Raw genomic sequence first — 23,413 nt, 5'->3', positions numbered from 1 at the left:
AGGAGGCCGCGTCCTCAAACAGCCTGAGAGACCCCATAGGAAATGCCCAAGACCTCTCCCCTTATTTGAATAATGTAACAGGACTCCTCCGTCTGCTTTTTGGACATAAACCTCTGGTGTTTGTGGACTAATTTTCCTAACGCTTCTTTTCTTAAGGAAACAGGTCTGCCCTCAATTGCACTCACGTGGGGGACAAGCACACCTAACAGCTCAGAAGCTGCACCACAAACCCGCAACCGGCCCGGAATTCCTACCTGAGGGAGCCCATCTCTTATCTTCGTCATCTGCGCGTCTCCAGAAGAAGGAGACCGCCTTAGAAAGGAAAGACAGCATGCCGGAGAGCCTCAGCGCAGGGTCAGAGCGCTGCAAAGTCCGCCCGGCCGAGGCGTGAAACCTCCCCGGGAGCGCCCCGAGCCCGCGCCGCCGCGGCTAATGGCGCTGCTCGCTGCGGTCACGGGGCAGCGCCGTGCGCCGCGGGGGCTCCCGCGCGGCCGCGCAGGGGTCGCTCCGGGAGCCGCCCTCAGCGCAGCCCCTGGGGAGCGGCGGGGGGCGCGCGGTCTCTGTCCCGGGGTGTTGGCTGGCGGGCTTGGGGGCACTCTAGAGGTGGTGTCGCACGAGGTTACCACAGAAAAGCTTAAAGGAAAGGGGTGCGTGCAGCTTGTTGCTTGCTGGTGGTGCTGTCCGAAATTGTGGTCGTAGTGTGTGACGGGGTTTCTTTGGTAAGACGCCCAGGGAGAACCCAAGGACAGGATCTCACCTCGCCTGGGCTGAGACCTCTCCGTGCCCTTCCGTGGCCCTGGGAATAAGCCAGGAATGGAGTCCTTCCAGTGTGGTGAAACGGAGCGGGTTGGAAGAGTATTCACGTGCAAATGGCATGTTGATGGGGTTTGATGCTCTCTGTAGCAGCCGGTTTCAAAATGATAAGCTCTAGAACATGATAAACTTGCCGAACAGGAAAAAAACCGGTGGTTATGTCTTAATATCATGAATGGAGGAGCTGCTGTAGTGCTAGCGGAAATAGAATTTTACTGACTTGCTTACTATGTCTGTAGTTCATACTTTCGCCAGTTCTCTTCACACAGTGCACTTCAGATATCTCGTATAAGCCCTCTTTGCATTTTGTTTAACAGTATTTCACAAGGCAAAGCTTTTTGAGTTGACGAGCTCAGCATCCCAGTAGTTTCAATAGGAACTGCCATATAAAGCTGTTAGAGGAGGTGGTTTCAGGAGGTTGAGCAGAGCAGTGTGTGCTTTTTTGTAGAAATCACAGAATACACTGCCTAAGTTGTGTGACTGAAGCACCAGTTGTCTTTGGCAACTTTTTGGTTTCTGCTTGTATGGTTCACTCAGCGTTATTTAGGCAAAGAAGGGCTAGGAATGCATTTGAGGTGCTTTAACACAGAGTTCTGTACAGTTCTTAGACCAGAATAAATTCTGGTTGCTAGTAACTGCACAGAGGTTCCAGTTTTCATTCTGAAGTAACTGAGATGGTGCTATTGGAAGGAGAAACATGTATGATTTCTGTAGTCAATGCTGTGTTTAGAAAAGTGCTGAGAGAGTGTTAGCCTCTTTTGATACATTGGTTTAAAGAATTTCAACTACTGTTTTCTTTCACCGAGTTTCCAGTGGAGTTCTGGCAGGGGACTGTTAGTTGGCCAAAATGTGATGGATGAAGAAATTGTGTTTCTGGAGAAGATGATGGTTTACATGAAGGACTAAATTCAAAGAAGTTTGCATTATACTGGGGGAGTAAATGTTACTCTGGGGGAGCAAGACATCAGTTTGAAGCTATTTGCTCTACATTTTGATCTTGGTTCAGTACATGCCCCAAGACAAGAGCTAGGAATCATGGACTGAGGAATAAGCTTCAGAGAAAATACATCAAAGAGCTGATTTTAAAAGAGCTGAAAATATTGAACAAAGACTACAGGTAACGAGCTAAAATAGTGTAGTTAAATATCGTGTGGAAGAATACAAGTGTAGTGCAGCTGTTAACTTACCAGAAAATGGAAGAGTTAGTCAGGATGGTAAATGTAAATTTCACCAGAGCTTCAGGTGCAGTTTTCATTTAGATTTGGGAACATGTGGCAAACCTTTGTTCAGGGCTAGGGAACCTGGCCCAGGACAGAATTCTTTTTCATTAGTCTTTGATAGTAAAAGTAGGACTATGACAAGCTTATGTACCTATTCGTCACACTATCCCTTGGCACTTGAGTTATAACTGTTAATCTATTTTTTATCTTTTGTGATTACTGTGGGGGCATTGCACAGCCTGTGGCAAATGACCAAGTATCTGCTACAGCTGCATTTGTTCAGTGGTCAGTCCTGTGGTGGAAGTATGTAGTTCTTCATAGCTGCTCACAGTTTGATTTGATTGTTGTCCCTTGACATTCTTTGGCCTAAGATAGAATTAAAACACTTAATTTTTAAATCCTTTTCAGAAGCCTGTCATGTTGTGTTGGATTTGTTATACATGGAGCATTCTTTGTGTTGGATTCCTATGCATTCTTTAGAATTAGGAGGAATCTCTTTGTACAGCACATTTGTACCTTATTTAACATTACAAGGTCTTGGTCAGTGACTTGTGTTCTAGTTACCAGATCTTGTCTTATAGTTGTGTATCCGCAAAAAAGAGACTTTTTCTGGAATTAGGAACATGAAATGAAGGGAACCTAAAATAAGGGCCCCAGAAAATTTTTAGAGTAGAAGCTGAACTTTGAAGTTTAAGTGTTTTTTGTTGATGCTGATGCAAAGGATACAGTAATTATGTGGTGAACCTCTGTGCAAAAGGGAAATGGGAAATACTGAGAAGTGCACAGGAAAGGGGGTAGGAGGAATTTCACTATAACCTGAGAAGACACTGTAATACCATGCTTTAGAGAGGGAACTTTCAGGTACAATACTGGCTCAAACACTTGGAATTGTGAACAAATTGTTCAGGGTTTGAAGCCTGCTCTGGTCAGCAGTACAGGACTTTACAAATTCTTTTTATTCAAAGAGATTAGATCAAGCAAATACCTGAATATCTCACCAATTTTATTTAAAAAACCCCCAAAACAAACCTTCTCCCTAAACTGGTCAGAAGGGTTAAAATATGATTGTGTTTTGTATCTATGATAATTTGTGTTAGCATTCATTGAAAAAGCTGTCAGGTAAACAATACCCTTTTTCCATTAAACCATAGTCTTTGGAAAGTTACAGATAATGGAAATAGTTGTGCAGTGTTCCTTCCATGAGCAGAGGAACAGAAGGGCTTAATTACTTCAGACAATTTTGCTTGACTGTACAGTCTTTTTTCCCCCTCTTTTCTAGCACAGTTTACAGCTGTGTCTACTGCTGTGTATAGTGTAATAATTTCCCTGTTTAAATCTATTAAAACAACTGTAACATTTTAATATTCTTTCAGTATTGGCTGACATGAAAAAAGGAAAATCTACAGTCTGTACAAACTGAGAAGTTGTGCTGTTCAGAAGTTTTTCTAGCATACTTTGAAGGTGATGCCCTTCAGAATACTGAAGATTTAATTGTGTCTTGGTTACAAGAGTGTTTAAAGTTTAGACAAAAGACCCTGTCATTGCTGTAGCTGTCAAGGTGCCAACATCTTCAAGATAAAAATGTTCTTTTTTGTTTCCCTTTTCATTGCCTAATAAGCAGGAGGACTGGATCCAAAGTACGCTGGCCATTGCATGTCACTGCTGCCTGCTAGATTTAAAATATGTTGTTTAGTCATCTGGTTGTTCTGTAAGTATAAATGATGGCACAATTGAAGTGTATGGGGTTTATCTGACCACTCCAGAAGACTGGGGTTAGTGGAAAAGGACAAAGAAGTGTTCTACAGTGAAAATCATAATGTTGATAGATTTCTAACCTCTAACTTTTGAACCTCCCAACTTGTTGAGCTACTGTAATACTTGAATTTTTATTTGTAGTTTTTTCTAGGAGAATATTGTATTGTAAGTACATTTTACTCTTTTGAAACAAGAACTCGTTTGTTGGATATTGTGATCACTGGCTATTATGGTAGCTAAAACTGTTCAACTGTGAGGAAGCTTTTATTTAAGATGCTAAGTAAGGCGTAGTATTCAAATAAGAAAGAGACATGAAACTTTTAATTTGTTGGTCTGATTTGGAAGCAGCCCTATGAGATGTAGTACAGTCATTTTCTAGTGTGTTCTGTTAATTAAAATTCAGGAGGCATTTTCCTGTTCCCTGGCTTAACTGAAGTTCTTGCTGTGCTTTTGTTCCATATCTGAATAGATGTTGTTGAAAGCCAAAGTGTAAGGGAGAACTTTTCAAAGCCGGCATGACTCACTGAACGGTGAGAATATCACAAAGTGTACAGGCAGCTGTGTCCACAGGGCTGTTTTAAACTGACAGTTAACTTTTCAGTGGAAGGTAAGCACAAAGGTTTTTAACTGTTGAAAAATCTGCAGTAACTTAATTCTAATATAAGATACTCCTCAAGGTATTTTAACAGATTGTCAAGCAGAGAGGTGAACAGAAAAGGACGAAGTGAACGAGAGAAATGGTTGATACTGGGTAAATTAGAAACAGTTTGCTGTAGCTGAGTTATTGTGAGTATGTGTGTTCATGGGACTCATAGGGAAGACTCATAGGTGATAAAAAGTGTTGAAATCAAATGGAATTTATATTGAAACCTGTTTGATTATCTTTTCTGTCCTGGAGTTGAAAAAGAAAAAAGCTTTGGTTATAGAGGTATGCACTAACTAAATACCTCTAAAACTGGTTCTTAGGTCTTGAAATAAGAATCTATTGAGGTATCATAGATACACAAACTTTCAGTTTGTTGGTACTTGTACTGTATTATTATGAACTGTGACTGTAGGATGTAATTTACTTAATGTATTCAAGTAAGTTGTTAGAAAGCTTACATACTTTGAAATGTGAATACATCCAGTAATTAAATATTGCTTTTATTTATTTTGTCTTGAATACACAAAAAAACCTAGTTGAGCACTGATCTGAGTATGTGAAGGATCTAACTAATATTTTTTTCTCTTTCTTCGTAATTTCCATTATTATTTAATTGCCTTTCTGAAGTGTTATGACCAGGGAAGAAGGTTACAGAGAAGAATTTAGCTATGACAGGATGGCAACTTTGGAGCGAGGAAAACAAGAGAATGGAAATTATATACCAGATATCAAATCCAGTGACCTTCAGCTGTCAAAGAGGCTGCATCCTTGCTTTAGTTACAAAACATGGATATTTTCTTTGCTGATGGGAGTAAGTACTTTAAATGATACCAAATTTAAAAATATATGTGAGGCCTTAGTGCCCAGCAGTCTGTTCTGTTTGACATCATTTGAAGACTCATAATTTCATTGATAGTGTTGAAAAAAATCTTTGTAAAAATAGAAACGTATTAGCAAATCTGGAATGTAGTAATTCACTGACTACTGGTATTCTTTGGATATTTTTTTACTAATCAGAGATGATATGTGAGGCTTATTTTTATCATTAACATTAATCATATAAGCAGACAATAAGTGTGATAGTGGTAAATACCAGCCCATGTGTATGTATAAGCTGTGCCTTTTGGTAGAGCATATAGAGTATGCTGACCATATGCATTCTTTTAAAAATATTTTTAACTATTAAATGTACTGTGGCTGCCATGATAGCATTTTGGCGTTAAAAATATACTTGCCACATTCATCTGTCAGGGTTCAATAGCCACATAATTATTTGGTATAATCATTATGTAGTGAGGTGTATACTTGTGTTTCTTACATGAACATCACAGTGATTTGAATTTTTTTTGTCACTGCTAGAATCACAGGATACTCATCTTGCATGTACATCATATGCTTATCCATGTTCTGAGCCAAGTTAATTAAACTTCATTATAGCAATTAGAATTTGATCTTTTCTTTTTCTGTCAGCTCGTGTGTTTTGAAGCGTAATTTTTATTAAGTGCTAAAAGTGTCTCACTGTTAATATGGTAATTGCTTGTTTTTACACAGTGAATAAAAGTATTGCCTTATTTTTGTGGAAACAGCTGAACATTTTTTCCTTTCTGACAAACTGCAAGGCTTGGATTTCCTTTCAGATGTACTCTCACATGAAAAGAGAGCAAAAGAAGTGCTGGCCTTCTTTGCACTAAATTTTCTCAAACTTAATTGTCAAAAAGGACAACTGCCTGTAATTTACTGAGTTGTTGTAAATTTTTGGAGACAATAATGTCTAATGATAATTTGCTGAAGTCATATTATCAAGAAGAATAAACTTCATGGAAAAATGAAAATGCAGTTTTATTCATAAACTAATGGAATAAATTCCTATCAGATTTTTCTCCCAAGCATTTAGTCTCTATCAGCTCTACTGAAAGACAGTGTCCAGAAAAGAAAGTCTGTATGCTGAGCAACGTAAGTCATAGTGAACAGAATGATGCTTCAAGGAGCGGTTGCAAACTGTAGAGTGATATCAGAGTGGCTGATGGGCTGGTTTTGTGCAGAAACAATTTGATGAGCTTCAAGCACAATTTCAGCTTGTGGTCCATAGACTGTTCTTCCAGTCTGCCAGAGTTCTCTCTGTGTTTATACATGCACATATACTATCCTTATTTTCTGTCTTTATTTAACAAGGATTTTTAAAGACCTCCAGTAATTTTCTAACATGAAAAAAATACCCAAATAAAACAAAAGAGCCGTTCTCTTACCTTCCCCAGCCCCTTAAAAAAAATGCCTACTCAGAAGAATGACAAGGAAAAACAAAATAATGTTACTAGAAGACTCTAATCACTTATTGCAGAGTGTGTAACTGTGGTAGTTATGAAATAAACAGAAGACTTATTAAGGGAAGAGGAGCAATTGAACATTTTTGGATGTGCAGCTGAATGAAAGCAGGAAGAGAATTTGGAGGGATGCAGGAACATAGTGGAAGAAACCTCATTAATGTATCCCAATACTATTTTTGCTGCTGTGTTCTAGCTGGCAATTGCCCAGCTGCCCATATGCATAATGAATGTTGGTGGAGTCAAGCAGAGAATGCAAAGTAGAGCCATAGCTGAGGTTTTGGAAACATTTGTACCAGTAAAGACTGCAGTTACCTTTTCAGTATTTTATTGAGGTATTTGCCAGGTCAGGACAAAATGCTTGATTTAAACATGAACATTATTCATTATTAGGTCTTGGTAATCAGCAAAATATCGCTGGAAGTCAGCATATTTTGATGTTTTTCTTCAAATTTATTCACACAAAACCTGCATTCTTAAAAGTTCATCAGTAGCTCAGTTTGAAAGGGATTGATTACTGATTTTTATCTGACTAGTTGTTACTTTTTAAATAGTTTTATTAATATAAATTTATTTTATTTCTTGCTTTCCAGACTTGCCTCCTTATTACTTCTGGATTTTCACTATATCTGGGAAATATTTTTCCATCTGAAATGGATTATTTACGTTGTGCAGCAGGTTCAGTAAGCATTCTTAATTATTTGCTGCGGCTGTTTGACAGCAAATGGAATAGTAAATATTTTTTGTGGGTTTATGTCTTTTATTCTATCTGTCTTTTTTTTACAACTAATTTTCTTCATGGAAGATTTAATTCTATTTAACAGTTCATTAAATGGATTTTTGTCCCATGGTTAAGGGAGTAACAGTTGTCATAAAGACAACTGGGTTTGTGTTACCATTTTTGTTAATCAGCTCACCACTGGCATGCAATATTCATCTGCTGAGGAGTTTCTCTGTGCTTGATTTTAAGAAAATTTTGATTGCTATGCATTTGGGAAGTTTTCTGGCTATATGGTATCAAAATTTATTTCAGATTGTATCTCAAAGTATTGATTTTTGAGTTTATTTTGCAATCATGTCCAAGTAGTGAAGCAGACTAAAGTTTTGTTGAATATTATTATTTTATTAGTAAAGTATGCATTAAAGATGCCTGACATTTTCCAAAGCCCAGTATTTTTTACTATATTTTTAGGGGTGCATATATATCTTTACTGTATTTTACACTTTAGATATTCATGAGTCTGATGTACTTGCTTTATGGCAGTATTCTGTTCTGTCATTGTTATTTTCTCAAATTGACTTATATATTTAAGTTAGGTCCAAGACTAGTGCTTTACTTGGAACAAACAAGTCCCAGGAGTTACTCTGTGAATAAGTTATCACTTGAGTTTCCACTAAAGGTGTTAAAATAAAGTTGGAGTAGTTTTTTGCAGTCAGTATCCTCACAGATACATTATTCTCTGCAACATTAGTGTTAGTTACTGAGATGTCTCTTTCTCTGCCCCTAATCTCGACTCTTTGAACTTCATGTTTATTGAGAATTTCCAAAGACCTGCTGGATCTTTGGATGCAGGTTGTTATCACATTGGGTTTGAAGGTGTATATGTTTGTGTGTCTGTATGTGAGGAAAGTGTTAGAGCTCCTACTGCAGGTAATGGCATCAGTGCAGTCAGAAGAGCCTAGGCAGATGTGGAGCCAGCTGGCCACCAAGTATCTCATTTAGCCTGAAGCTCAATTGCTCTCTAGACATTCACCATCTGGACTAGTACTAGGACTCAGTTGCCTAAACATAGTCCTGTAGTGTTCTAGAGATTCCTATGTATCCAGGACATAAAAGGATGCTTTAATTATGTTCAGTAAAGGTCATTTAGGTGTTAAGGAAGTGCTGCCAAGAATTTTACATATCAGTATTAATCTCTTTATAGTATTCCATTATTAAGCTGTCAGTGTTCAGATGTGTGGGAGGAGAATTAGAAATGTGGCATTTATTGCATGATTCATTATTTAATATAAGAACATTTTAATTACTATTTTAGGCATTTGTGTAAAATAGAGTTGGATCTGTAATGGAGCCATGTCTTTTGTGGTGGGGAACAGCTAAGGGACAGAGAAATTACTTTGCGAGAATTTTCATTTATGCATGACTTTTCCATTTATCTTTGCCCTCAAGTATGGAAACATAGATTTTCGTGAACAGAGTGGAGATCCCAGGCACAATTCTCCAAGTGTATCTTGACTCAGCAGATTTTTCGCAAGGTCCTTCGGAACTGTTCTGAGATTGGGCAAATTTTAGCTTACTCAACTGGGATGATGTCTGTTTAAAGAATGTGCAGGCCCAGTTTGGGAGTAGCACTGTTTTCTCCTGCTCAAGGATCTCAGGCCTTCTAGAGTTAATTTAAACTAACAAAGCCATGAAATTCCTCATGAAAGACTTTCTTTCTTTTGTTCATCACGTTGTGCTGGGTAGTTAATCAAAACTGAGGGATATGGAAGGTATATTTAAACTTCTTGTAATCCTCAGACACTGATTGTGATTAATGAGCTCAGTCAAGTAACACATTTTCTTCAGAGTTTTTGGTCTTCTGTTTGTCTAAGTGTACTGAAATATAAATTCAGACACATAAAATACATCTATAAAAGTATATATAAAATTTGTTGTGCAGAATATCCCACTAGTCTTCTCTTTTAATTTTTCCAGTGTATTCCTTCAGCAGTTGTGAGCTTTGCTATAGCAAGGAATAAAATTAATGTGGTAAGTATGAAATTTTATTGTCAATTTTATCTATCTATCTGTCTGTCTGTATGTATCTGTGTATCTCTCTCTCTCTCTCTATATCTATATCTGTGTGTGTGTGTGTTCATATTCCCCACGTGTTTCAAATGAGAGAGAAACCCATTCTGAAACTGTTTTTCAGATACCAAATTTTCAGATTCTGTTTGTCTCTACATTTGCTGTTACAACAACGTGTTTAATTTGGTTTGGATGCAAACTTGTCCTCAATCCATCAGCTATAAATGTAAGTTACTAAAACAATTACTAATTGTGATACATTTATGTTTGTTAAAAAGCAAGGCGGGGCAGGACATTAGGTGGCTGGAGATCACATGTCATTACTTTGCTGCCAATATCCCGGTGTTCCTGCTTGGTCTGTGAGGAGAGATCATATAGCATAACTTTACATTTCTCTTTGACCAATGTTAGTTACTTGCAATAATATTCACAAGATGTCCATGATTATGTGATTTTAATTCTTTTCACTTGCCTATTTCTTGTCCATACTGTGTGGTTGATTACTGAAGAAAGATAAGGGAGAATAACTGTGTGTGCAAATCTGGCTCTGATGCTTTTTTTTAACTCTTCTGTCTTAAGAGTAATTCAGCTGCTGACTTGCCCTCCTCTTCAAAGGGTACTGTTCCAGTGAGACAGTCTCACTGTTAGGCGGTTCACTGCCAGCTGTTTTCCATTACCCATGTGGTACAAGGAAGATGTGGAATACCATCTCTAACTATTCTTTCATCATCATATTTATTTTGCTTTCCCATGGGAAACTGCACAAGAAACTAATAGTAGGTCTTTGAAATCACTGCTGGTAGTTTAAAAGCAGTAAGACTCATAAAAAGGGTAAGTTTATCCAATTAAGTCAATTCACATTAAAGACCTGGATAATCCCTCATTGGTGTTACTTGTGTTGATACATATTTCCATGAAATAACTTTAGATAGATAGATGGAATGCAAGATACGAGCTATGCCCTAGTCCATGACTGTGTAGGACCACTCCAGGAGGGTACAGTTCTGTCATTAGTTTGCTATCAACATGATGGATGCGATGTGTAAAGATCCAAGCTGCCACTCTGTTCCTTCCCAGCTCTTAAAATAAGAAACCTGGTGGACAGAAATAAGTGGAACCTTGTGCATGCTGGCCACTGCAACTGAAAGTGTTCAGATCTTGAACAGGATTCAAATTAACTCCAAATTGTGTACATGCATTTTTTTTTTTTTTTTGTCCTTGCAAGCTGAGTGTCTGTACCTTCATTATAGTTTGTGGGATACAGTCGGTGGGACCCTGCAATCTTGTTTTCCTCAGCATAGATGGCTAAGTCAGGATTCCCTGGCCTGAACTTAAACTTCTCTTCCTTAAAAGTGCTGTGAGATATTCTGGCCGACTTCTGTGTCTACTCTGGATGGGTGAGGGTTTCCCCTCAGTCTTGTGTCCAACATCCCATTCATGCAGGCACATTCTCCATGCAGCTGGTATAATTGAACTCCACCTCTAGTTACTGCTTGGCCCAGTAGCTTTTAAGGCTCCCTCTTTTTTCTCTTATGGAAAAGATCTCCACTGACAGTAATGGAAATATAGAGAATGTGGGTGCATGCATCTACTGGAGTGTAGGTGCTTGATTTGATTGCCTAACCATAAATGTGTGTCTCCATTAGGTGTGTGCTTGCTTGTCCTGCATTGCTGCAGCCACTGGTCCAGGAGGGTACCAGTGTCCTTTAGATCCTCTGTCATTTGTCAGACCTGTGCAGATGTCTTGAAACATCTATAGGATATCTTAAATCATATTAAAAGTGTGGATTTAAACAACTGTATTGAACTTAAAATTATTAAACTTGACATTAATTCAACCCTTTCATACAGTTTCAGTGAACCACATTTTAATACCTGATGCAGGTTCAGAGAAAATTGGATTAAAGTTGTGGTAATTTACTACTTTCTACTCAGTTGCACTTGCATGTTCTTTAGTCATGGAAGAGGGTTAGGGACACAGCTAGTCTGGTTCTCTGTATCTAGTGATGGATTCTATGTACAGTAGTAGTTGTACAGGGAATTTTCTTTAGCTCTTAAAAATCCAACATTGAATCTCCCATTGTTACAGAAGGTACTTCTAGCTTTAGCTGTACTTCTTTTTGAGAAATAAACTCAAGAAAATTATCTAAGCTCTGAAATTGGAGATGAGATAGTTTTATATTGTTCTAGGTGTACTGAACTAATTTTATGAGTGAAAGAATCTATCTGATACTCTAGATATGTCGTATCAGAAAGTAATACTGGAAAGATAAAACTCTAATTTGTTTACTGTTATTTTTTAAATTTTTGTTATTTACTTCTTGTACCTGGTTATACCTCACTTGTACTAAGTGAGATGGTCCATCAGTTTTGTTACATTGCTTCTGGACTCACACTTGTGCATCTACTTGGCACTGCACTGCCAAGTGTGATGTGTGGCCTTGCCAGCTCACATCAGTATTAGTGCTGTACTAAAACATGTCTTAAGTCATGGGAATTTATAATCTGGTTTAAATTGTTCTGCGGGTCACACATTTGAAACCTCTTCTTTTGCCTAATAATTCCTGTATTCTTCACTGTAGCACATTTTCTAGAAGTTTACCACAATGACATTTTTTGCTGTTTGTGGAGTTAGTGCAACTGTACAGTCTGTTGGGTACAGCAAGGCACATAGTTCCAACTATCATTTCCTAAGCGAAAGTGAATTTCAGTGTCCAAAGAAGCCTCCTAAATCTACCACTTACTACTTTTTTCAAAAAACACGTGCTGCAAGATAGGTGGCAGAGAAAAACTGAGATTTCATCATCAACAAAGCAGGTCTGACATGAGGAAACAATATAAATCTGTTCTAATTTGTCGAACAATGGTTTACTATAATTGTATGGTTTGGAATGGAGTCAGTTCTCCTTAGACTTTTGGTACTTTGCCCCAGTGGCTTGACTGACTACCAGATGTTTTCTTGTGCTGCTGGTGGAAAAAACATGGTGCTTTTGAAGACAAGAAAGGGAGATCCACTCTGCCTAACTTGTGTGCCTCTAGGAAATGTTTCTGTCCATTTAGTGTAGGTATCTACCTCTTTTCATAAGAATAATAAGGAACAAAAGAGCAATGTTAAGTATTGCATTTACTTACTTGTCTCTTGGATATGACCAATGGTGGCGCCCATGTTTTTGCACAACAATGTAGTCTGCGAGAGTCATGAAACCATGAAGAGTGTCTGTGAATGCTTTACTAGCAGTAGGCAGGCCACAGAACTGGGATCCTTGCTGCAGTTCTTTGGTTTGTGTTTTTGTTCAGCATCCACTATGGTAGCGCACCATTTGGGACTGCAGCCTAGGAGTTGTGACTTGTGGCCCTCCTTCCCCGAAGAATCTTCCATAGTTGCTGCAGTGTTCCAGTTTCACGTGGAAGGGCCTGCAAAAAGCAAATGTGCACAGCAAACGCTCCCTTGTCATAAGCTCCTCTTCTGGAAGACAGCGATAAAATCCAGGCAGAATATTTCCATAAATGAAGTAAATGTTTCTTTTTTAGGTTAGGCACTCTGAATATGATTCTGAGTTGTTCTTGAAATTCATCAAGAGCCAATAAAATAGTTAATGAAATATGTAATCAATAGATATGACTAAATCTGACAGAAACCAGACAACCTGCCTAATCATGCTAGACTCAGCCCCTTCCTTTATTTTTAGTATGGAAGACATAACTCATTTATGTCTGGGATTTTACTGACAGATAAATTTCAACTTGATTCTACTTATTCTGCTGGAAATCTTCATGGCAACTACTGTGATCATTTCAGCTAGGTCTACTGAAGACTGCTGTACAAGAAAGAAAGTAGGTACCCTTAAGGATTGTGTGTGTCCAAAAATTTTCCATTTTCCTGTATTACATACACTGACAATTTATTGGCAACTCTAGTATATAACTTTGCATGCTAAAACTATATTTGAACTATAAATAAAAGTACCATACAAAACAGTTATTGCTTCTTCTATCTTTTAAAAGTGCAGTGACCCCTCTGCAAAATTACCTGTTCAAAATTATACAGCACAGAGTTCTTTGAATATCTTACGAATGGGCATGGCAAATGTTTTATTTCTGTTTTATAGAATGAAACTTGGTCATGTGTGAAATATTAGAGTATGATAACTTGTATGTATGCAAGCAATACCTTTTTGAAGCCTGATGTAGAGGAAGTATTTGTCTTGTATGCCAGTTTCGTGGTATCTGGACAATGAATCTTGGCTTCTGGATTTGGGGCTATTGATAAAATTCTTTTTATTCACATGTACTTTCCCAAACTCCACTCATTTTTCTACAACAGTACTTCTTTTAAGTAAGAATGAAGCAAACATGCTATGCCATTGGAAATGCTGACTGATAAAATTGTGTAGTGTCTTGTCCTCCTTTGGCTCCTGCTAGTCCACATCTGTAAAATCTGAAGGCTCAGGAAGAAAGTGGAAAAGGGAGACAAGATGACAATATTTTGTTATCAAATGGTGGCTGTGGAACAACTAATCTGGGACTAATTAATTTTGTTTTAATGTAATTGATGTGGTCTGGCACTGGAAGACATCCTGATGTGTCACTGTCACCTCTTCTGGGCCAACCAGGTGTTGCATACCACTGTTAGGATCTGTAGCAGGTTGTACAAGATATTAGAAAGAAATGTATTGGCTTTGTATATTTTTTTATCATGATTTTTTTATTCCCTCTAGAATACTGCATATGACAGTGCCATTGTTTTGAGCAATGTCAGCTTTCCTGCTCGAATTCTGAAATCATACTCAGTAAGAAAAGCATTGCTTCATTAAATCAATTTATTACTTCATCTTTCTAAGTGCTAAGGTTCTCTAAAGCCAGGATGAGATCAGTGTAGTTAAGAACTTAAAGAATAAAGACAAAATGAGAGATACATAGTAAAATTGCAAGATAAATCATAACTGCTCTTTATTATGGGAAGGAGACTATTTAATGACTTAAGGATAAATAGTGTAAACTGAACTGTTGTTTGGTGGAGCTAATAAATGAAAGCATAAATATGTAAGCTAGGTAGCATTTTTCCATATTTTAGTTGTGAGAAAGTAGACTTCATGCCTAGCTAGTAGCATAAATGCATTTTTTTCTTTCCAGTGATTTCCTTTCTATATGCAAGTAGGAAATTTTGCGTTCAAATACGTTGTTAAAAATTTCTGTGGTCTTATTTGTTTTAGGTAATTGAGGTGATTATTGGAATTTCATCAGTATTTGGTGGAATAATTGCTTTGAATATGGATGTTCTAGTCTCAGGTCCATACCTCTCAGTAACGTTCTTTTGGATCTTAGTTGCTGTAAGTAGTGCAAATGGAAGGTACTCTTTTAAAACAATGGCTTTTATTTAATGTTTTTTTCACTTTTCTCCTCCCTACCGGAGTATTTATTTGGCTCTAATACTGTTTGGGAATTGCTGCTTAGCAAATGAATTAGTACTTCAATATACTTAATATATTTATGCAATATTTTTGTTCTGTTTTGGTTTGCAATACTTAGGTAAAGTGTTCTGATACATTTTCAGCCCTCAATTCAGTAAAATAGAAATGAGTATTAAGGATATTAGAAATGAGGTGTTTTGTCAAAAAAGTCATAGGTTCTAGAATATTTCAGGATGCAAAAGAAAAAGTTGAGTTTAGTTTCAGCGTGGTAGAATCCTTAGAACATCTTATTTAACCTCTCAGTTTTAACTGTTTTAAAAGTCTGAGCCTGTGATTGGTAGCCCTTATCCCTAATAACAGCCTGTACCTGTGAGCAATGGATTCATAAAGGATGTTGTGCCACCCTGCTTGCCACAAAGGAACTGATTGAGAAAGAAGACAATGATGATTAGGTTTATATATGGCTCCTGTGTCTGTAAAATTCCTCTGCATGGAGTGGGAAAAGTTCATAAACAAGCTTTTCAGCATTCAGAATTCACAAAAGAAAAAAAGCTGTGAATAGTGGGAATTACTGTAACTCAATTGTAATTTTTGTAGTTTTCAAGTCAATAAATACTTACTTTGTTACACTTTTTTGTTTAGTGCTTTCCAAGTGCTATTGCAAGTCATGTAGCTGCTGAATATCCAAGTAAATGTCTGGTAAGTGTGTAAAATTCTTGGATTTTGTCATTAGAGTGGAATAATGCTAAGAAAGTCTGCCTGACAGTGGGCACTAATCAAGTTTGCTCACTTGTTTTTAGCTGCTTCTACAAAATGTGACAGAAATGTGTTAGCTGGTATCCCTTAAAAGAACTCTGGTAGATCCTTTGGAGGCTTAATTTCATCAGTTCTAGAAAAGAATTTGAAGAGTTTGGTTTCTTTTTTTTTTTTGTTTTGTTTTGTTTTGTTTTGTTTTTTGTTTTGGATTTTTTTTTTTTTTTTTTTTTTTTTTTTTGGTAGTGATTCCTTGGGCAAAGATATTACTATAGAAAAATGACATGCTTCATATGGTATGCCCAGAACTGCTCTCAAGCTTGTGAGATGAGGTTCCCTTTTTCTTTCATTATCAGTTGTGGTTTCTGAAAGAAGAAAATTAGGTGTGCAGGCTACACTGGACCTAGAACCTATTTTAAACAAATTCTTCATGATTAGCAACAAGAACTAAGTGTATTTAGTAGAGTGCATTTATTCCTTGAATGTTCTAGATGTGCAGTTAAGGCTCCTTAAAATATCTGTTCCAAGTAATAGTCATGCAACCATATTTAAGTGAGTAATGATGCATGACCACAATTGAAGTCAGAATATAATCCCCGTAGGGGTGATATTTGAATGAAACTTGGCTGCTGTTGTATGGCAATAAATTTGCCTCAGGGCAACTCAAATTTATTTGCATAAGATTTTTTTAGGTTGCAAATCTGCAATATCTGTTGTTAATTCTCATGAGTTCATATAAATTGAAGAATAAATGGTACTTCTATACTGGCTCTTCAGATTGGGTATTGCTTCCTCTATGTGCATATGAAAGGCACTTGTAAAATAAAGCAAAAACATCATCATCTGTATTGAATGAAATATGAATTACAAATCAACAGTGTTTTGGCTAGGAAACTTAAGTTATTCAAAGCTTGCTTCTGTATCTCCATGAAATGTGGATGGCTCTTAGTATTTGCCTTTTATGTGTAATCTTACACAGTTTTGCACACTTTTGTTATGCTTGCTTCAAGGAAACAATTCACAAACCAGAGTTAACTTTTAAAATTATTATTTAACATTTATTATCTTATTTTTTAGGTTGAGGTCCTGATTGCCATTAGCAGTGTTACCTCTCCTTTGTTGTTCACCGCTTCAGCATACTTATCCTTCAGTATCATGCAAGTGGTTGACATCTTTAAAAGTTATCCACCTGCTGTTAAAGTAGGTGTTTTTATGCAATTGAAAAATGAACCTCTATCTATTACAGTAGCAAGTTAGTAGTAAATTAGGCAATATATGAAGACAAGGTACTGCATTATAAAGATTGAATGAAATGTTATAGAAAATATTTAACGACTTTTGTTTAACTTATGATATAATTGAAAGTATGTTACATCTATTGGCACCCCAGAATTAGAGTTTAAAAAAAGTAGGATATTATTTTAAAGGCACAGTAAAAATAATATACAATATGCTAGACTCCTTGAGGCTTTTATAATTTGTAGCATTTAAATTAAAGATTCTAGGTCTCCTTGAAGAATACATTTTTCTGTTTCTTAGGATGTTTACTAATAGTCGGGATTGTAAGTCTGTACCTGGATTCATTCAAAGTCTGGATTGGGACAGAGAAGAAAAAGTTTGCAAAGTTTAAATTATTTTGGTATGAAGTGTTACTCATGCACTGCTGAAGAGCTTTCCAGGGCTCTACTGGCAGTGTTTACCAATCCCTGACAATGTTCAGAGAACCACTTATGGGCGTTAGACCAGTGTCAGTAAGAGTCTTTACTCTTAGCATCCACTAGTCATTAAGTAGTCTTGTAATTTTAGAAGAAAGGATGGAAAATGTTTATTAAATTGGTATCTCAGGGACTGGAAAATCAGCTTCTGAGTATGTGATCCTGTTCTTATTCTGGAGGAGTGTACTGTGTTGTTGAACCTCAGGAGTGGCCACCGCTTACATACCCTCTTTAAGTAGCTTCTCCTGTCACACATGTTGGAGACAGATGACTGCACTGTCTAGACAGTTGGTATGCCCTGCAGAGCATTTCTTATATTCTTACTCTGTGTCTGGTTACAGCAACAGTGGGCTGCTCTGCACAGGAGGATGAACAACAGAGCAGGAGTAACAGCAAGGCAGAAAAAGAACAGTAACTTCATTTGCAAGCAGGGCAGTCCTACAGCACCCCAAAAAATAGTTAAGCAAGGCAGGTCCAGCCATGGTAGCCAGGTTCAATCAATGCTTCAGTGATTGCCAGGTAAGTCTACAGTACTGAGACAGATCTAAGGTCATCCAGGAACTCAGGTCAGCAGGGCAAGGTCAGGCCAGCAAGGCACAGGGCCAGGCCCAGGCATAGCTGGGACATTGCTTAGGCCAGAAACAGCAGTAAGACACTGTTTTAGAGGATGATTTCCTCAATTCTGTTCTGTTTCCAGAGGAAAAGATAATTTGGCAAATTAACATTTTTTTAAAAATTACAGATCTCTTCTACTTTCAGCAAACTCAGGCACTAAAATTTTAGTTGAAACTTTATGCTGAAATAAACTGTAAATGATAATTTGAATTAAAAAATCTAGATATGAATCTTTATAGAGGTGGGGACATTATAAAATATTTTATTCTGTTATTAGTTAAAAATGTATGTCTATTTTCAGCAATCTTATGATGTACTCCTGTTGCTTCTGATGTTGATGCTGCTAATTCAGGCATGCCTTACTATTGGAACTGTAATACAGTGTGTGAATTACAAGACAAAAATGAAACTACAAGATTCATCATGGACACCATCACAGGTTAAAAAACAGGAATACAGAACAACAGAGGTATGTATTTATACCCATGAGAAAATTTGAAAATATCTATTTTAAAATAATCTTTTGGTAATGTTTTGTGGTCTTAATTTCTGATCTTAATTCAGACAACAATTAAAAGCTGTTCTATGAAACAGAATTTTGTAATCAAGAGATAATAGTTCGCTGGTTGGATGATAACTGGGCATGACATAGGGCACAGAACTGTACCCCTTAGGCTTTCCTCTTTGCTGTACAGAGCCACACCCTTAAAGATTAAAGACCCTTAAGCATGAGTAACTCATGCTTACTGCACTAGAAAGAGAGTGCTGAATTCAGTCCCTGCTCTAAGGAGAGCATCTGGACTGAAACAGCACTGGATAGAAAGCACTGGGAGCAGAGACTGGAATCAGTCAAGTCAGTAAACAGCTGCTAATGGAAAGTGGAAGCTTTGGAATTGTGTCCCCTCAGGCTGCTGAGGGTATTTGGTGTAGGTTGCTTATTTTCTGGATCTGTGTCCTGAGACTTATGTTTTGTATAAAAGATGAAGCACAGCAGCACTTCACTGCTGCAAGTCACATTTTGGAGCATAGGTCATGGCACGGCTGAACACGTCTCTGCTGAGGATTATTTACAAAAATATTCCTGGTTTGTGAGTCACTGAAAAACTGGGCGAGTTAAATGCTAAAAGGAGCACTTTCTCCACAAAAGCAACACTTTTTTTGCTTACCTTTTAGTATTTAAACACATGAATAATGTTATAGGTGAAGTTGCAGGTCCCTTTGGCTTCTCAGAAGTCTGTGTTCTTAGGCAAGGCCTTAATTTGCTTGCATGTACGTAGGTGAGTCTTGCTTCAGTTGCACCACTAGGGGCTGCTTCTGGCTTTGGGCTTAAAGGTTTAGGTGTGAGGGCTTTCAGTCATGTTTTAGAAAAAATCTCGAAAAAGTATCTTAAGTAACAAGTTTAAAATAGGAATTTGGCCAAATTTCTTTGACCCAAATGTTTCAAATATTATACAATTTACACTATTATGTTTTATATCCTAAATATAAACTCTGTAATATACAAAACTATGTGATTTACAAACGTATAGAATATTTTAATAGCTCTGGCTGTAACTATTCACATTTGCATTCTCCTAGCTTCTCTCAGCTATTTATTTGCTTGAACTTCAGGTTTTAATCAAAACATTTTTTCATGTTTGCATTTGTCTGAAATTTTTTTGCTTTTAGGTTTCCAATAATACCTTAAAGGATTTTGACAAAGATAAAGCTTGGAAAGCAGTTGTGGTGCAGATGGCTCAATAGTTTGGATTCTACAAATGCAGCCAATACAGCACAATCCAATACAGTCAATCAACTGAATTAAGGTTTAAAAACTTTTCAATTTTTAAACAGCAATATAGTTGCAGCAGTAGGAGCCATGGAATAACACAGTAAATGATGTATCTTTCTAATAATTTCAAAATACCTTGATAATATTTTTAACGTATCTGTCTTTTCTGTTGGTATCTGTAGTCTAGAGTTGCTTTAGAAGATACCTTTAGAAAAAGGTAATGAGTCACATGGATTTATGCGGATGGCAAAGTAAAATATTGCAATACGTAGTAGGCTTCATATATTTGCAAGAGATTGTTATAACTGCAGTTATGCAGTCAGTGTGACTGATAAATGCTTTTGTAAAGTTATGAGTACAAGTCATAATTGATGTTTTTGCTTATACTTCACTTTTGTAGGAGTTGTAAAGTTGTTCTGCATCTTATTGCTTTTATATAAATAAAAGTCTTTATTATGTGGAAACTTGAGAATGTGGATTGACATTCTAATCAGAGAGGTGACTACAGAATATTCTTTCCCATTAAACTTCAATTTCTGGACTATTAAAAGGGGAAGTGGCATTTTCTGAGTGCTGGGACACAAAAGCTACTAGCCAAAACAAAAACATCCAACAAACAGAAGCAATTGGCCAAATAACGGGAGATAATACTGACATTAAAAGAGGATTTTTTCACATAGGAAAACTTATTTTTAGGTATATTACTTTTCATTTATTTATTTTCCTAACTATCTTGAAAACCTATGAAATGTAGCTGCCCTGAAACAAGGGACGTCCCCCATACAGATTACCTTTTCCTATAGCTGAACTGTGTGTATGATCATGTAGATTTCAAACACTATTAGAATTTCCATGTTAATAGGAATTTTGGTGTAACCAGGGTGATAGCTGCTGACAAGATGGTGGTGGGATTATTTTTTCCTGTTTTTATCATTTTATTGATGATTTTTGAGAGGTTAAAGACTTCAAAGTTCATTCTTTTTTTAATCTGAAATAACTCAGATAATTTCATTTGTTCAGAGCATGCTGTAAAGCTTAACTCTTTGCTTTGGAGAAGGGGAAAGAAAAAGAAAAAGGTGTGTAGAGTGCAGAGCCTTTCAGGTACACTAGCATGTTTCTTTTCATTTTGGGAAAGCTGGCAGTTATTATGGGATTTAAATACATGGAGGGTACTCTTTCAAGTTTAGAGCAGTGCTTCTTAAGAGCTTGTACACAGCAACCTCCCTGTCCACCTAAAATAATAGGCTATGCTTTTGGTCCAGAGTAGTACATCAACAACCAGAGGCTGCAGCTGCTGTTTCTTAAACATTGCAAAATTTCATGCCTGTACTGGTGGTACTTGTGTGAACATTCTCTCAACCTAACAGCTAATTGATTTTATATCCGCCACAGTCCTACTGATTTTGCAAGTAGGAAAAGTTAGGGTTTGATGGTACACTATTTTTTTAAAGCTGCAAAGAAATAATGACAGTTCTACCTAAAAATAAACATCTAAACAACTTTCTAAATATCATACGTGAAAGTGGAGAAAGACTGTAGACAGTGTAGAATTTCTTCATGAATTATTGTAAAGTGAAAAGATAGTAATATGCAGAATAGTGCAAATGTAACTTGACTGTTTTCTTAGTGCTTTGTTTTCCTTTATGTGGTAAAACATTTTGCCTTTGTTTAACTGAATCTTGTTCTTTCAGAGATTATCTGTTTCTTTTCTGTCAAGTGATGATTAGCTTTGGTTATCCAGGTTAGATATAAGGAGATACTACTTTTGTAAATGATTTGGGTGGGAAAAGAAATTAAGTGAAGTTGCACAGCTGATGGAATTTCCTTTTAACAAAATGCTTATACCAACAAAGCAGACAAAGGCACTTTAACCTCCTTTTGAGTCAAATGGCTCGAGGTGCTCTCTTCTAAAAAGTGAGATTCTTTTAAACAGCTCCTTTTTTTTTTTTTTTTTTTTTTGCTATTGGGTTGACTGCAAAGAAACTAATGACAGGATATGTAATAGGAGATACTTGCATTTCTTTTGGGGAACTAAAATGATTTAGTGTTTTATTAAGAAGTGAAGAAAATAGCATTCATCAAAAGAAAGAGGGAAACTAAATAGGCTAAACAGGATGATTGAGTTAAAATATGGATTGACCCTGAGTAATGGTTGAGATATATGACTGTATCTGAGGTTTTGTAGTCATCTTAGATTAACAAGGGTAAGGAATAGATGGGAATAAAAAAAGAGGTTGTCATAGAGCTGCCAGCCATAGATTCTGCTTTCCAGTGAAGATGAGCACCCCAGGGCTCTCTGCCTGGCCATGGCTCCCTTCCTGCTCTGTTCAGCACAGTGGAGCCTGGACAATCTGCCAGCTGCCAGGACTTCTCCCTGCATGCCTGGTAAATTAGGAGCCCCACCATGGATACCCCTCCGGAGGCTGAATTTTCTCATACCCTGCAAGAAGGAAAATCATGGAGGTAAGAGGCAGGCTTTTAAAATCATATCTAATGTTGGGCTGGCTGCTGACATGAAAAGCATTTCTCAGGCAGAGAAAGTTTCACTGTAAATATCACTCTGTGGGCCAATGTTTTTGTAACTCAAAACAACACCCTCCCATATGCCCTTCTTTACCAAGGAATTTTTTGTATTGGTGTTTGACAGAGAGTAAATCTAGATGGCTTGAAGCTTTAATTAGAGTCTGCTGGTAGATGATCTGTTTCCACAACACAGCTAGAAAGCCTGTTCAAAGGACAAAAATCATACCCCTCTCTGAGGTCAGCCTGGTAAGGTAAATGTGTATGTGCCAGGTTAGAAGAGTTTCTGCTCGGAAATGCCTGCCTTGCTGGTTATCACTAGAATTAATGCCATGGGCTGCTGCTTAGCTTATACCAGGAGTTAGGTTCCTAGCTTAAAAAGATATAGCCGTGGGTAAAATAAAGCAAAAAAGCAGACTGAAGCATCTCCTGAAAAAAAAATTGTGTGCACATGGTGCATGAATGCTTCCTCAGCTAAAAATTTAGCTAGGAAAAGCTAGGAAAGTGAAGGGAAAACGTGCAGTTTTAAGAGCATATTTTGATCCTCTCTGCAGGTGAATTTCTTGCAGCATCTCTCCAGAAACAAGAACACACTGTTGACTTTTGATATATATTTTTTGTTTTCATAGTAACTTGCTTCATAAGAACAGGCACGTGAGGGGGAAAACTGCAGTTTGGATCTAATTTATCAAATCTTACCTTTGGTGTTTCTATCAACTGTTTTTCTGTTTAGACACTTGACTAGTTAATGGTTAGAAAAACAATATGTCTGTGGGTTCATTGGACCTAAGCTACTGATATGAACCTGGGCTTACAGTGCCTTTGGGTGCTCAGCTGGAATGAGAGATCTGGATGAAGTGACCCACTGCCTTCCCACAGCAGGAATGCAGAGCTCTCTGTATCCAAGGGTGTCCTTGTGCCAAATGCACCATGCATATGGGGTTTTTTATGCACGTGTGTTCTGCATGGGTAAGTCTAAACTGGTAGGAGTTTTTTAGATATTTCTTATAATATTAAGAAGATGAATTAGCTGATCTAACTCAGTGCTGAATGGGGTTGTCTCCCCTTCCTTTGTCCTAGCT

General features: G+C 37.2%; 2 protein-coding genes across 6 annotated transcripts in view; one reads left to right on the top strand and one right to left on the bottom strand.

The window, feature by feature from the left end:
• The window catches only part of MOV10L1 (Mov10 like RISC complex RNA helicase 1), a 35,480-nt gene extending 35,037 nt beyond the window's left edge, over positions 1–443 (bottom strand). For all 5 annotated transcript variants that reach the window (XM_019283527.3, XM_020585230.2, XM_020585231.2 and 2 more), the window contains exon 1: positions 255–443. In XM_019283527.3, coding sequence (XP_019139072.3) covers positions 255–333 — 79 coding nt within the window. In that variant the 5' untranslated portion in view covers positions 334–443. The remainder of the gene's footprint in view (positions 1–254) is intronic.
• Positions 444–3,652: 3,209 nt separating this feature from the next.
• Positions 3,653–20,277, top strand: MLC1 (modulator of VRAC current 1). Its single transcript, XM_010395559.4, has 13 exons — positions 3,653–3,741; positions 4,258–4,395; positions 5,062–5,245; positions 7,349–7,438; positions 9,454–9,507; positions 9,671–9,772; positions 13,279–13,380; positions 14,265–14,336; positions 14,760–14,876; positions 15,600–15,656; positions 16,788–16,910; positions 18,342–18,509; positions 19,709–20,277. Exons 3-13 carry the CDS (start codon positions 5,066–5,068, stop codon positions 19,781–19,783), a joined length of 1,140 nt encoding a protein of 379 aa, XP_010393861.1. The 5' UTR covers positions 3,653–3,741; positions 4,258–4,395; positions 5,062–5,065; the 3' UTR covers positions 19,784–20,277.
• The last annotated feature ends 3,136 nt before the right edge of the window (positions 20,278–23,413 follow it).

The sequence above is a fragment of the Corvus cornix genome, chromosome 1A, assembly GCF_000738735.6.
Source record: "Corvus cornix cornix isolate S_Up_H32 chromosome 1A, ASM73873v5, whole genome shotgun sequence".
Lineage (NCBI taxonomy): Eukaryota > Metazoa > Chordata > Aves > Passeriformes > Corvidae > Corvus > Corvus cornix.
Note: the sequence above shows the minus strand (reverse complement) of the source record. Positions and strands in the feature narration are given on the sequence as shown.